Source organism: Budorcas taxicolor, chromosome 25, assembly GCF_023091745.1.
Source record: "Budorcas taxicolor isolate Tak-1 chromosome 25, Takin1.1, whole genome shotgun sequence".
In the NCBI taxonomy this organism is placed as follows: Eukaryota; Metazoa; Chordata; class Mammalia; order Artiodactyla; family Bovidae; genus Budorcas; species Budorcas taxicolor.
The window spans coordinates 38,272,456-38,287,906 of NC_068934.1; the positions used below are offsets into that span (position 1 = coordinate 38,272,456).

The 15,451-nt window shown below is 43.7% G+C and overlaps 1 protein-coding gene across 1 annotated transcript; it reads right to left on the bottom strand.

Annotated features, from left to right (window-relative positions):
* Positions 1-3,874: 3,874 nt before the first annotated feature.
* Positions 3,875-12,632, bottom strand: LOC128069093 (pregnancy-associated glycoprotein 4-like). Its single transcript, XM_052662381.1, has 9 exons — positions 12,580-12,632; positions 11,310-11,460; positions 10,243-10,360; positions 10,026-10,144; positions 8,636-8,829; positions 7,602-7,718; positions 5,783-5,931; positions 5,607-5,683; positions 3,875-3,913 (listed from the first exon to the last, which is right to left on the bottom strand). The coding sequence occupies exons 1-9, from the start codon at positions 12,630-12,632 to the stop codon at positions 3,875-3,877; spliced, it is 1,017 nt and encodes a 338-aa protein (XP_052518341.1).
* Positions 12,633-15,451: the final 2,819 nt, after the last annotated feature.

Below are 15,451 nucleotides of genomic sequence, written 5' to 3' on the forward strand. Positions count from 1 at the left end.
TTACCTGACCAGTCTGCCAGGAGTTTTACAACTTCTGAATTGTTTACAGCCCCCCAACTGTTAGAGACACAAAGCTTAAAACATCTTAAAGATATAGAGCCTTTTTAGAGCTAATAATTAGTTTGGTGAAGGGATTCATTGGTTGAGTTAATGTTTGCCATCAGACCTCCATATCATTTATCTTTTAGGCACCTGAGAGGATATTAATCAATGTAATCAGGATGCAGAAATAAGAATATAGTAGTTTTGATGTCAGCAACACTAGACTTTTGAGTTAATTACTTTTCTCTTTGTTATAAATCACTGTACTTCTTTCATTGTTATAAATTGTTGTGTCCTTGCTATGTAAGAATAAAACTTCATTTAGCGCTTTCTGAGAGTGGCACCAGACTTTGGGAAGAACAACACAAATAAGTTCTCTGGTTGACAGACCCTTATCAGAAAAGGGCTGTAAAATGTTAATTGGCCTGCTGGCCAGAAGATGATGTAAATCACCTAAGACTTGTGTATACAGCTAGGTATGCAGAGAGAAAGCCTTGTCACAATAAGAGTCAGGGCTGCTGATGCTGCATAATTTTGTATTATCCATTGATCTCTATGTACAATCAAAAGTATAAAAGGCTCTTCTGGACAATAGAGGATGGTCCAGTCACTGAAAAGACTGGTTTCCCCGTGTCTTTTCTTACTCTATTTTCTGGCTGAATTCCCATCTGGGGCGTGGAGGCTCACCAATTCTACTTACTTGCCTTGTCTTTGAAGGCCCACGAGAGAGGGAGCCTAAGGTGGGGCACCCTCCACTATTCAAACGGGTGCCAGTGGCCTAATGTAGATGGTGCAAACCTCTTGTCCTGAGGTTTTATTAGCTTTCCCCATAAACCAAGTTATTCAGCATCTTTTCTCCACTAAATTTTCCTACTCTACTATTGTTTCCTAATCTTATATTTCTAAATAAATAAGTTTTTACTCATCTACTCTGTCTTCCCTTCGAATCACCCTGGTTCAACCAGGGCTGGACCCCGGCAGGGATATAAGAAAGTCTTCATAAGTGAACACTGTAAGAATTAGAGGAAAATAATAGAATTGTAAAGAGTATAGATATCTTCAAGCAAAGTGGAGATACCAGAGGAACACTTCATGCAAGGATGGGCACAATAAAGGCAGAAAAGTCAAAGACTTAACAGAAGCAGATGAGATTAAGAAGAGGTGGCAAGAAAGCGCAGAAGAACTGTACAAAAATGGTCACAATGACTGGGATAGGGATGATGCTTGTGTCTCTCATGTAAAGCCAGATATACTGGAGTATGAAGTCAAGTGGGCCTTAGGAAGCATCACTACAAACAATGATAGGGGAGGTGATGGAATTTAAGCTGAGCTATTTTAAAATCCTAAAGAATGAGGCTTTAAAAGTGCTGCATTCAATATGTCAGCAAATTTGGAAAATTCAGCAGTGGCCACAGTGCTGGAAAATGTCAATTTTCATTCCAATCCAAAAGAAAGGCAATTCCAATGAATGTTCAATCTATCGTGCAATTGGACTCATCTCACTTGCTAGCAAGGTAATGCTTAAAATCCTTCAAGCTAAGCTTCAACACTACATGAACTGAGAACTTCCAGATGTACAAACTGGTTTGAGGAACCAGAGATCAAATTGATATCAACCATTGGACCATAGAGAAAGCAAGGGAATCCGAGAAAACATTTCCGTCTGCTTCACTGATTATGCTAAAGCCTTTCACATAAAGGACCACCACAAACTGTGGAAAATTCTTAAGGAAATGGGAGTAACAGATCACTTTACCTGTCTCCTGAAAAGTCTGTATGTAGGTCAAAAAGCCACAGTTAGAATCATACAGGGGAAAATTGAAAGATTTAAAACTGGGAAAGAAGTGTGACAAGGTGTACATTCTCACTCTGGCTATTTAACTTCTATATAGGATACACCATTCGATATGTTGGACTGCATAAATTCCAAGCTGGAATAAAGATTGCTGGGATAAATATCAACATACACAGATAGGAAGATGAAACTGCTCTAATGGCAGAAAGCAAAGAAGAATGAAAGAGCCTCTTGATGAGGAGAGGAGATGCAAAAACTGGCTTAAAACTCAACATTCAAAACACTCTCCACAGAATTATACTTAACATTCATGGCATCCGGTCCCACTCCATCATGGCATATAGATGAGGGAAACGTGGAAACAGTGGCAAATTTTATTTTCTTGGGCTACAAAATCACAATGTACCTTGACTGCAGCCCAAAATTAAAAGACACTTGCTTCTTAGAAGGAAGAAAAGCTATGAAAAACCTGCCCAGTGTATTAAAAAGCAGAGCCTCACTTTGCTACAGAGGTCTGTAGTATCAAAGCTATGATATTTCCAGTAATCATGTACAGATGAGTGATCTGGACCATAAGAAAAGGTGAATGCCAAAGAACTGAGCTTTTGAACTGTGGTGCTTGAGAAGATTTTTGAGAGTCCCTTATACAAGAAGGAGACAAACCAGTCAATCTGAAAGGAAATCAATCTATGGGGCCTGCTGACTCAGCTGAGGCATCTACTGAGGGCCTCCAGGTGGAAAGAATGGATTCTGCCACTGCAAAAGAGCCTAACCATGGCAGCTCCAAGCAAATACTTTGTAGCTCCACCCCTGGAGGAAGCTCAGAAAGGCTGAAGGCTTTGTGTACCTTGGATTCCCTGATACATGCATTGCATTCTCCCAACAGCATTGGAGGGCAAGGAAGGAACATTCTGGGCCCTGTAGGAGGAGGATGGCTCAGGGATCCACAGGGACCAACACCTACCAGGTAGGATTGGAAAGGAAAGAGCAGGCATATGTAGCAGAGAGCTGGTGACGGGGGTGTGGGAAAAAGAGGGAACCAGCTCTGTATGAAGTAACTCACCCAACATCCCCTGAGGAAAAACCCAGTGATAAGTTCATCTGAGATGGGACAAAGAGAGTCTATTTCTTTACCCCTTATAATTCCTCCGAATGAGGAGGTGGTGGAGTTGGTGTGTCATCACAAACTCTTCCATGGCCTAGACCACCTGCCAGTCGCTATCCTTGGGGCTGCCTCTCCCCAGCTTCAGTCATGTAGTTCTGGATGAAATTAACAATCATGTGTCCTGCTGAGTCAGAGCCAAAGACCATGTGAAGCCAGTCATAAGACACCATGTCCCTGCCAGGATGGCTGATCTGGGGCTATACATGTGAACTGAGATGGGTCATTCAGAGAACACCCTTGAACTCTGATGTCTGCAATCCTTTTCCTTACTAGGAGATGCCTTCAGGATTTAAAACCCTAGGGCAGTTAGCTTGAACTTCCTCACTATGTGTAGAAGCCTTAAGGAAAAGTGTTGCCAGGCTAAGACCATCAAAGCAGACCGAAGGGAAATAGCGAGGGTAAAAGAGAATTGATGACTTCTGAATTCTTGCTTCCAGTCACTGGGATCTTTGTATTTGCTCTGATTCTTGTATCCTGGATTCCCAGAATCATTTCAATGAGTCTCTCCTTTCCTTGAAGCTAGTTGGAGTAGGGCTTCTCTCAATTTTGATTCAGACTTGGTTCTAGATACTTCCCACCCAGACACAAACAGAGGCAACATTTGCTTCAACACCATTATGAGTGAAACCCTTTATTCTTTACTGAGAATAGGGTGTACAGAACACCAAATACAGTTCACCAGCATCCTGGGCAGGTGTGCCCAAGTGTGAGTGAATGTGTTTTAGGAACAGCCTTACTGATTCCTGAACCACTCCAAGCATTTACACTGCCGGTGCCAGGCCAATCCTGTCATTTCCTTGATCAAAGACCAGGAAATGCAGCCTCAGGAAGACGTCACCCAGGACCCAGGACTCTGTAGATGTCGTCACTCTTTACTCTCTAAAGGCAGTATAGCAACCGCCTCTAGAATCCTGAGGGAGTCAGAGACACACACCAGTCAGCATGAGCCCTTATCAGTGACTCTCCCCAATATCCAGACCCAGCAAAATTATTTGTTTTATTTCCCTATTTTAGTAAGTATCAAGGGGTTTTCTGAGCAGCAGGGGATATGAGAGTTCATCCAAAACCAAAGAGGACCAAGACATGAGGTTGCCATGAGGAAGGGTGTGGAGAGTGGAGGACTGGGAGGTAGGGAAACAGAGGAATGAAACACAACAAAAACCTATTGTAGAGCATCAGAAACTACATTCAATATTCAGAGATAAACCACATGAAAAAGAATAAGAAAAAATATTTTTTATGTGTATAACTGAGTCACATTTTTGTGCAGCAGAACTTAATGCAACACAGAAGATCAGCTACACTTCAATATAATTATTTCGAAAAGAATAAGTGTGTCCATAGTTCCCCTCACTCCTTGTTTCTTTCCTTCTGACTCCTGATCCTTGTTTTCTCTGCAGAGAATGCTGGTTCTCTTCCTGAATCCCCACAATCTGTACTTTATTAAAAAAATAAATTAAAAAAATATATTTTGTATTGGAGTACAGCTGATTAACAATATTCTGAGTTTCAGGTGGACAGTAAAGGGACTCAACCGTATGTATCCGGGTATCCTCGTCCCAATGACACCCCTCCCATCCAGGCTGTCATGTAACTGAGTGGATATTCCTGTGCTACAAAGTAACTCAATGTAGGTTAATCATCTTAAATAGAGCAGTGCCCACAAAATGTTCTTGAACACTTAACTCAGAAACTCTGAGAAGCCTCCTTTGGCCCACACTCACCCTCTTTGGCCACTCCAGGCTTGTGTGGGTAATGTACTCTGGTTCCCCATCCCCACTGGTCAGTCCGTAGCCCTCATCAGCCCTAGTAAGTCCCCAGTGCCTTAGTGAAGACCAACTTGAGATGTCATTTGCATAGAATCCAGTGCACTTTTGCCTAGAACCAAGCAACACTCCATATGGTTCAATGAGTTTGTCGTTTTAAAATTCCTGAAATTCCCTCTCTTCCTCAAAGCCATCTTTGAGTCCATCAGCCTTCTCTGAGCTCTCGCAGGGAGGTGACATGAAGCCTTCATCCTGTGCCGGTCACTGTGCACCCTTCATACACATTATTATCCAACCTCCCCACCAAGGGGTCGGGTATCCCAACTGACAAAGGAGGCACCTGTCCAGAACTAGGGCAAGATGCAGGCGAGGACTAGGCTGACCATGTAATTTATCATTCAAACCAGAAAAATCTTGAGAAGGTAAGGTAGACTGTTAACTTATGCTGGGACTTCACACTTGGACTGCCCCCCACCATTCTCCTTGTAACATGGCCTATTTCAGGGACTGCTAGAGCTGAATTCCATGTTCATGCACCTAAGGGTTCAGATTGAATTGAAGCTCTTTGAGGACTGAGGACTTTAATGTTCCCCACTCCCTGACTCCCAACATGCCATATGGTGTGGTATCTCCACATTTATTTCAGGAAAATCGGTGTCCCACACAACCCTTTACTCTCAAGTGTTTGGTTTTGTGGGAGGCACTGGCCCAGCCACAGGACTCAGCAGCATCTGCAATGGTGTGACATGGCCTCCAGAGGGCACCCCCCTCCCAGTAGCGGCACAATGGTTCCTGCAAGCTCCAGTTTGAGAACCAACCCTCAGTATTGTCCCCTCACCTTGAGGATGTAGGCTCGAGCTGGCACTGGGTAGTTGATGCCATTGATGGTGAAGATAATAGAGGGCAGAGTATTGACTGCAGAATATGAAACGTAGTGCTGTTAGAGAGAGAGGTTGAGAGGTTGACTATGGAGATCCTTGTGTTTGTAGACTGGGAGTGACGCTGCGGCATGACCCTTTCTCTTGGAACCCCGTTGCTTGGCGCCAATGAGCTTTTGTATGTTATTGACCAGTCCTCTTGGGCCTTGGATATGTGATGCCCCTGTGTCCACCATGGCTGCGCAGCTGTCAGAATAAGCAATAACCTCTCTTTTCATGGTGATGCTGAGAGACAATGGAAGAAAGCAGGCATCAAGGTCACTCTGAGTCTCCTCAGAGTTGCCCCCTTCCTGACTGTCTCCTAAACAGCCCTTCATCTCTTGCCCTCTTTTCTTTGCACTCAACACAGCACCGTTCCTGACATCCTCAAATGTAGTACTTGAATACACCAGGATCTTTGTGCCTTGATACAAGCTGATCTTCCTTCCTAGAAGACTCCGCTCCCCTTTGACTAGAAAATTTCTTCTCATCTTTCAGATTCCACCTTAATTGTAATGTTTTCGGGAAGTCTTTCCCCTGGTATTTATCAGTCTCCTGTCTTGGTCACTCTCTGTAGACCCTTCCTCACGTCTACTGCTGCTGCTGCTGCTGCTAATTCACTTCAGTCGTGTCCGACTCTGTGCGACCTCATAGAGGGCAGCCCACCGGGCTCTGCCTTCCCTGGGATTTCACAGGCAGAGTACTTTAGCGGGTTGCCATTGCCTTCTCTTCTCGTGTCTAGCATGTACCAAAGTCACAATTCACTGTGTGGGTGAGTCACTTCATGTACATCTGCCTTCTTAGATGTGAGGGTGAGTTTTATTCTCTTTGCCATCTAAATTACCTGGCACACAGTGGATGCCCAATGCTTCTCTGTTCAATGAGTGAATGAAGAATGAGAAAACAATAAGAACCTCCAGAGAGCTGTAACTCATGGGGAGCAAATAATGGTTTGCCCACAGAGTGAAGATGGAGATTCGCAGGGGCAGCAGATTCTCATCGTATGGGAAGAGAGGGGCTCCTCTGAGAGAGAGTGTCCCCCAGCACTGCTCTTACAACCAGCTTAGACCCTGAGACCCTGGCCAGGAAATACATGACTAGCCCACAAAAATTCCAAAGGAGAGGTCAGCTTTTGTCTGAGGGTATCACACAGAAACCTATCAATTATGCCTCTTGTCCTAAGATCACTCCTGGATCCCACCTTCCTGATTCTCTGTTATAGCCACTTCCCCACTGTGTGCCCATGAACATGGGGTGCCTTTTTTTATTAGTTTCTTTCACATCTTAAGGCTGCAGCCAAACTCTCTCCACTGCTGGTTAGCTGCTCCCTAAGAAGACCAATTTTCCCCATTTTCTCAGTACTGTCCCTTTTTTTAAACTGACATTTATCTGTACTGTGAACTTCCTATGTCCTAGGTAGCACTGGACAGTTGGTCATCTTATCATAACTCTGTTCAGGCTGGTGAAATTCTCCCTGATCCTCTGTTCACCACATTATGGAGTCCTCTAACCATGTTCCTCACCTCTAAGGGCAGTGGGTGTAGCCCTCTTGTAGACGCACAGACCTCTCTGGACCCTTTTAGTACCCTGGTCAGAGCCATGCTCAGAAGGCCTGGGGATTATAGAACCCATGGGTTGTTTGTGTATCTATGTGTGTTTGTCTGTATGTGTTTTGTATGTGTCTCTGTGAGCGCGTGTGTTCCTCTGACTAGCTATGCATATTTTTATGTCTCTGTGTAGATTTATGTGTGTCTGCTTGTGTGTTTCCAAGTGTCTGTGTGTCTGTGTGTGTCATTGTGGGTGGTGTATATGTCTGTGTGAGTGCATGTCTGAGAATGCATTTGTGTGTGTCTGTCTGTGTCCATGTACATTAGCAGGAGCATCACTTAGGCTGACCCTCAGAGGGACAGGCTTACCGGTCTATGTGTAGAGTCCAGTCATCTGCTTGGACCAATGGTACCCATTTGAGCTCTCCCTTGTAGTAGTGGTGGTCCACCCCACCAAACATCACCACACTGCCCTCCTGCTCGTCTCTGTAGAGAGAAGTGACGGGGGGATCCTTGGAGGACAGTAATAACAGCACTGTCTGAGAGCTGTGCTGGTCCAACCATCAATGCCCTAATGATGTCCCCATGTACAGATGCAGAAATAGTGTCCAGGAGAGATAGAGATCCAGAATGAGGTCTGCTACTGTCTCATGGGTGGCACAGAGGAGGTTAGAATCTGAATCACTTGTTTGAGCTCCACCCACTATGTCTTCTGAAGATGCCCTAGACCTTCAGCAACCTGAGTGCTCAGACACCTTCAGAGGACTGGGTGCTCAAGTGTTTTGGCTTTCCCAGTGTCCACCTTGTCATTTTTCAGGAAACTCAAAGGCTTGGAGTTCTAAGGGTGTGGGTTCAGTTCACCCAGATTTGGCTCCATTGGCCTGTGACCTCCATTGTCCAAAGGGCCCCACACTCAGAAGGGACCCCACCTCTGCTCTCCCTGTCTTGAAATTCCTAATATTTCTTGAACAAGGGCATGCTTTTGTGTCCCACGCTTTCACTTCTCACTGGCTCCACAAATTGAGTAGCTGGGCCTGGGCTCTCTTTAAATGCTAATGAGGAAGGAAAGATATCCACCATTCTTCTCCTTCCTTCCTTATCAAATTCATAAGCAAATCGTAATGCTTTTTCCTCCAACTTGTTTCCTGTTGCCTTCCTTTTGCCTCCCTCATGAATCACCCCCTAGAACAAGTTACTGGTCTTGAGCCCAGGAGTAGGGTTGTGTTCCAATAAAATTTTATTAATAAAAGCCAGTGGTGAAGCCAGGTAGGGCCATGGGGCCATAGTTATCTTTGGTTATATTACTCTCTGGATACTTCTTTATCAAGTTTTCTATAATTTTTGTACAACTGAAAGCATCTTACAGCTTATTTGGAGAAAGCAAATGTCCATCTCAGACTTACTTGCTCAAGTAGAAGGCAGAAACAGCCTTAGAAATGGCACCTTCATTCTTCAGCTTGTCAAAGATGGGGATGGCTCTAGAGCAGGATTGGTTGGGGTAATTCAAGCCCAAGACACCATCAGATCTTCTGTCCTCAAACCCGTATTCGGCCACACTTAGACTGAACGGCTGGTCAGTACTTAAAAAGTCCCCAATCTGTGGGAGAGAAGTGCGTTCCCACTTACAGATACATGAAGTGGGGCTAGGACTGGGCTGGGGTGCATTGCCATTAGATCCTTAGAGAAGAATTGAGGCTGGGCTGTCTTTGGTTGCCCACAGATGGTTAGAGCAAGGTAGAAAGGGAATTCGGGTCCCATTTGAGAGAGGGTATGAATTTTAAAACATTTGTCCCTCTGAAAAATACCACGTGAGTGAGTCAAATTTGCCTTGTGGCTTCTGTCCAGGTGGGGCAACCAAGAGTCAGGCAAGGTCCCATTGGTGCCACCTTATGGACAAAACAATTGAGAGCAAGATAGCCTTCTCTTTGGCATCACTGTGACCTAATGACAGGAATGGACTGAATTCTCTGTAAAGTACTGTGGATTCTGCATCTGTCCAGGAAGACAGAAGCCGAAAACACAATCTTGCTTGCAGGATTCTATAAAATTACTCCCTGGGGAATTAACTTTTGGGGATATGAGTATATTTATGTGAGTATGTATGAGACAGAAAGAGAGAGAGGGGAACTACTCAAGAATTTTGGGGGAGGCAAGACATAGATTTATTAGACTTTCAAGAGTCCTCTAGAGCGAGAGAACTCGTTTATTACGCCACTTGACTTCTCAGGCTTCCAGTTTCCCACTCTGGATACCTGAAGCCCATGACTGCCCCCAAGGTACCCAGATCAATTTTATCCTGTCCCAAAACACCCCACTGCAGCTTCATTCCTGAATAGCCAGCCTAACTCCACCTTTTACCACATGTGTGCTCTCAGCAAGGCCCTTGCTGTATGGACCTCAGTTTCCTCATATGTCTCATGAGCTAACCAGAGTAACTGCTTTGTGGGGTTGTTGCAGAATTAAACCAGTTATCACCTGACAGTGCCTGGAACAGTCTGTGAGTATAAAAGTGGGTGCTTCTATCCCTTCTCGCTCCAAGCCAAATGAAACTTGAACTGCTCATGGGCAGAGGAGCTGCAAGTCCACACGTCAAGCCACACTCTGGGTTAGATAATTTGCTTGCTCATGTGTCACCATGGGCACTGCATCCCCAGAGACATGACCTTGTGGATAAGATGGCCAATATCTACAGGAGTTAGGCTAGGAAGGGTCCTTCCAGATGGTCCTGCATCTGTTTTGCAAGCAGTGGTCGCCTCATATCCAGTCCTGTCTCAGCATTTGTTACACTGTTACCTGAACTGTGTCATGAGCAACAACTCTTTTCATTCTCCCAGATCCATACATGATCCAGAACATCTTATTTGTAGGCCGGAAGGTGGAAGACTGACATTGTCTGAACCTAACGTGTGTAGCTGCAGACCCAAAAGATGAGTGTCATCAGTTTCCAAGGGTGGAAACAGGGCAGCAGGCTAAGTGAAAGATGGTCCGGGTAGAGGGTGTCTGTACTCACAACAGGCTGAGCTGTTGCAAAAGACAGAGGGCACCCACAAGTCAGATGAGCCTGTGTCAAAGACAACCTGGAATTCCTGAGGGGGTATTCCAATAGTGATGTTACCCACGTAGAATATCTACATGGAGAAGGAGGGAGTTTGTTAGTGCAGAACTGGCTACGCTCTATCCCCGCACTGATGACTCCCTCTGGTGTCACATATCTCTTGAGATCACTTTGTAACCACCATTCAGTTCACAGACTTTGGTCACAGAGGTATCTGTGTTTGATACATTTTTCCTGTGCTACACTCTATGCAAGATATTGACTCTATAACCAGGCGTTGAAGTGGTATCTCCTGCATGGGAAGCCCAGAGGCATAACTATGGGCCTCCAGGACTGCTGGACACCCAGGGAAGTCCTGGTGCCTTCATTTGAGAAGCTCTGTAGTCTCTTCAGACCCAGCCTTAGCACCCTCTTCTCCAGGAGGTCCTTCTTGATCAACTTCAGCCACTCCCTCTAAACTCAGACCACATCCAATCAACACCACACAGGTGACCCTTTCATTTGACATGTATTTACTCTTTGCCTATCTCTCAGGCTGGCATGGGCATTTTTGAAGACAAAATAAGCCATTTTTAATCTAAAAACAGTAAGCACTATGTTAGATTCTTATGGCCATATACAGAATACAGGTTCAGTAACTTTTTCCTGCTGCATCTGTGGAAACTGAATTCCTCTACCTGGGGATTCACGATTGGTTTGAAGTTGGTTCTACCTTTTGTAACTTCATTTGTAACTGAGGCGCTTATTTAGTTCAGAAGGAACAATCACCCTCAAACTAATGACACATGTTTGACACAGAAATGGATATTTACCTGCCACTTGGTAATGGCCAGGCCCAGTCACAAAGACCACCAGTTGAGGATGAGAGTGCTTCTCCTCTGGGTGGGGCCCCTGTTTCCCAGTGTCTCGGCCTCTGGCAGGAACCCCAACCCCACCATCCCACCTGGCACCTCCAGGTGAGCCCCATGCTAAGCTAGAGCACCAGGGAGCCCTGTGGAGCACCATCCTCCCCAAATACTCACATCTCTGATGTTTCTCAGTGGGTGAATAGTTAGATTTGAGCCATGAAAAGAAATCTGGGACAGTCTGTAAGGATGCTCCTTCAAGAAATTGTTCAGCATGTTTTTTCCACTGAGGGTTTTTCTCATGGTCTTCACTCTCCTTAGAGGTATTCTTTCACCGAGCATTTGACAAAGAAACATGTCAATGTATGACAAAACCAATACAGTATTGTGAAGTAAAATAAAATAAAAATTAAAATTAAAAAAAAAGAAAACAAAGAAGATTCTAAAATTAGCTGTATGTGTTAAGGTATAACTGTCATTTTAATGGCCCTGTGCATTTTCTAATCATTTTTATGAGGAACATTATTATCAGAATTTTATGCATATACCATGGCAAAAACATAGATTTGAATATAGGTTCTTTTCTGCCATCCTGGGTAAGCCATATGAACATGTGTGTCTCAGTCTCCCCTTCAGCAAAATGGTGGGAATGTAACAATACAAACCCTCCAGATAGGATATCTTGGGGATAAGTGAAGTGATGGATATAAGGTACCTGATAAATAGGAAGTGTCATCAATGACAGCCATTAGCATTGCTGTTGCCATCCCACACATTCCTTCTCAAAGAACCTCAGGGAAGGAGGTAGAAGGGGGACTCTTATTCTCTTTTACAAGGGAGAAATTTGAAATGCAAGAGGTTTCTGAGTTGGGTGTTGTCACACTGCTTGTCAGATATAAGACAGTGTATCTTTCTACATGTTGAAAGAGAAGAGAGAGTTGAAAGAATAATCCAAGATATAGGGAACATGAAGGGAAATTCAGAGGCTTGAGAAGGAAGGACAAGTCAAATGAAAAATTAAAAGCAAGCAACACAAAGAGAAATAGACTGCCAGTGACCTCCAAAGAGATGGAGAGATAAATGACAGTGATACAGAGATGCAGACATAGACATATACACACTGAAAAAGGGGTAAAAGAGGACATGTTCAATAAAATGTAGAAAAGTGCTATTCCACAGGACCACATCAACATCTGTATTGACTGTGCACTGAACAGTTGCAAGGAGTTGCATTTTCAACCCCAAGTGTTGTGCAACTCAAATCTACACCAAGACCTTGGCATCCACAGTTCCTATAGGAAGTTACTTATTAATAAATAAGAGTTGAAGTTTAAGACTCTTATGGAAATATTCCTTTCCCTTCTAAACCTGATGGGTGGAAGAATAATTGGATGAAAAGAAAAATCCGAGAAAGGAATATGATGTGACATACGGTGCCCATACTTACTTGACTATGCACTCTGAGAAGGCCATCAGCCCGAGAAGCACAAGCCAATTCATGCTTCTTTACTGGCTCCAAGTACTCAGGGAAGTTTAGGTTCTTAGCATGTAGTGGTGACCGGGAGCCCCTAGTTATATATGCTCTGACATGCCCTAGTTTTTTCCCATCAGGCCACTAAAAGATCTGGGAAAAAAACAAAACAAAACAAAACACAAAGGTCTTGATAAAAACTTTGCCTTCATTAGTGTCCTTGGCAAATGGACTTTGAAGCTCTTCAGAATACAGAGAATTAAACTGTAATCTCTTCCTTGAATCTTGGCTGGAAAATCAAACTGATCTGCATGGATATCTAAGAAGACAGAAAACCTTGCCTAGTTGGAGAAAAAACTGCTAAGAACATTATGAAAATGGAATAATAGGGGCCATGCTCGATACGCATGGTTTCATGTCATCTTCCTAGCCACTTCATGAGATATGCATCGCTGTGTTCACTGGTGAGGCATTGCTAGGATGATAAGTTGTCAAATGGCAAAGTGAAGACTTCAGGGACAGCCCAGGGACATACAACTGGCTTTAGGTAGTGGGTCTAATGGCAGACATAGGGGCACCTATGATGCCAGGCTGCAACAAAGATTTAGGGCAGAGCAGTACTTCAATTGCATGGTTTCTGTATTGGAAGAAATGTCAGATGCATCCACAAGATATTTTCTATCATTCAACAACTGTACAAGTAAGAACTGTGTGCTTGGTTCTGGGTTAAAGGCTTCAAAGTCAAAGTTGATTAAGACAAAAGTAGTCTTCATCTTAAGAGAGCTAGAAGTCTAGTTCTCACAAACTCATTGCCCCAGGAGCCAGGAGATATGATACTAGGACTAGGTGGCCATGTTGGAATCTGGGCAGCACAGGCCTTATTTCTGTTAGGAGCCTTTCCTCCACTTCATCCATGCTCAAAAAGCAGGCCAGTTGGCCATGTTTTTAAGAGAATCAGAAGTTTGGATATTTATGTACAATCTGTTGATTTTAATGTTAGCAACTAATTTTATTTTCCTGAAAAAAAAAGTGGGAACAAAATCTCCACAGTGGTGTGCTGGAATCAGCCTTCAGTCTGTGCAGTTTTTTGTTTCTGGCCTAGATTTGGGAGTGCAGTGGGGACAGAGAGGAATTTAATTCACGTTGGTTGATTTTATTTTATTTTTTTTTAATTTGTTTTTACTTTATTTTACTTTACAATACTGAATTGGTTTTGCCATACATTCATGTGAATCTGCCACGGGTGTATACGAGCTCCCAATCCTGAATCCCCTCCCACCTCCTACCCCATATCATCTCTTTGGATCATCCCCGTGCACCAGCCCCAAGCATCCTGCATCCTGTATCGAACATAGACTGGCGCTTCGTTTCTTACATGATAGTGTACATGTTTCAGTGCCATTCTCCCAAATCATCCCACTCTCTCCCTCTCCCACAGAGTCCAAAAGTCCGTTCTATACATCTGTGTCTCTTTTGCTCTCTCACATACAGGGTCATCATGACCATCTTTCTAAATTCCATATATATGTGTCAGTATACTATAGTGGTGTTTTTCTTTCTGGCCTACTTCACTCTGTATAATTGGCTCCAGTTTCATCCATCTCATTAGAACTGATTCAAATTTATTCTGTTTAATTGCTGAGTAATACTCCATTGTGTATATGTACCACAGCTTTCTTATCCATTCATCTGCTGATGGACATCTAGGTTGTTTCCATGTCCTGGCTATTATAAACAGTGCTGCAATGAACACTGGGGTACATGTGCCTCTTTCTATTCTGGTTTCCTCAGTGTGTATGCCCAGCAGTGGGATTGCTGGGTCATAAGGCAGTTCTATTTACAATTTTTTAAGGAATCTCTACACTGTTCTCCATAGTGGCTGTACTAGTTTGCATTCCCACCAACAGTGTAAGAGGGTTCCCTTTTCTCCACATCCTCTCCAGCATTTATTGCTTGTAGACTTTTGGATCGCAGCCATTCTGGCTGGTGTGAAATGGTACCTCATTGTGGTCTTGATTTGCATTTCTCTGATAATGAGTGATGTTGAGCATCTTTTCATGTGTTTGTTAGCCACCTGTATGTCTTCTTTGGAGAAACAGAGACTGAATGCATACTAAACATGCTGACTCATTGGAAAAGATCCTCATATTAGGAAAAATTGAAGGCAAGAGGAGAAGCGGAAGACAGATGATGAGATGGTTGAATAGCGTCACCAAGTCAATGGACATGAGCTTGAGACTGCTCCGGGAGTTGGTGATGGATAGGAAAGCCTGGCATGTTGTAGTCTATGGCATTGCAAAGAAACAGACACAACTGAAGGACTGGACTGAACTGAACAAATTGAGAAGAAAGAATAAGAAATCTAATTGCATCAAGTTGTTGACTAGCTACATATAACAACACATTACTTAAGTGGCTTTAAAATTCAGACTTATGACTCTACATTCAGAGTGGAATATCTTCTAAGGAAAAACAAAAATCCTGCCCATCAAAACAAAAGCAAAGAAAATCAAAAGGAAAAAAGGAGATAAATCTGACACTATATTCATCAACTTCAGTTCAGTTCAGTTGCTCAGTCATGTTCAACTCTTGTGAGCCCATGAACTGCAGCACACAAGGCCTCCTTGTCCATCACCAACCTGGAGCCCACACATATGCATGTCCCTTGAGTTGGTGATGCCATCCAGCTGTCTCATCCTCTGTCATCCCCTTCTCCTCCTGCCCTCAATCTTTCCCAACATCAGGGCCTTTTCAAATTAGTCCACTCTTTGCATCAGGTGGCCAAGTATTGGAGTTTCAGCTTCAGCATCAGTCCTTCCAGTGAACATTCAGGAATGATTTCCTTTAG

Bases quoted from the DNA above. Each gene is read 5' to 3' on its own strand.
- LOC128069093 (XM_052662381.1), bottom strand. From the start codon at position 12,632: ATGAATTGGCTTGTGCTTCTCGGGCTGATGGCCTTCTCAGAGTGCATA. The intron at 8,830-10,025 runs GTAACAGTGTAA...TCTCTCCCACAG, and splicing joins TTGCTCATGACACAGTTCAG to ATTGGGGACTTTTTAAGTAC. The intron at 3,914-5,606 runs GTGAGGGGACAA...TGACTCCCTCAG, and splicing joins CTCGAGCCTACATCCTCAAG to GATTCTAGAGGCGGTTGCTA.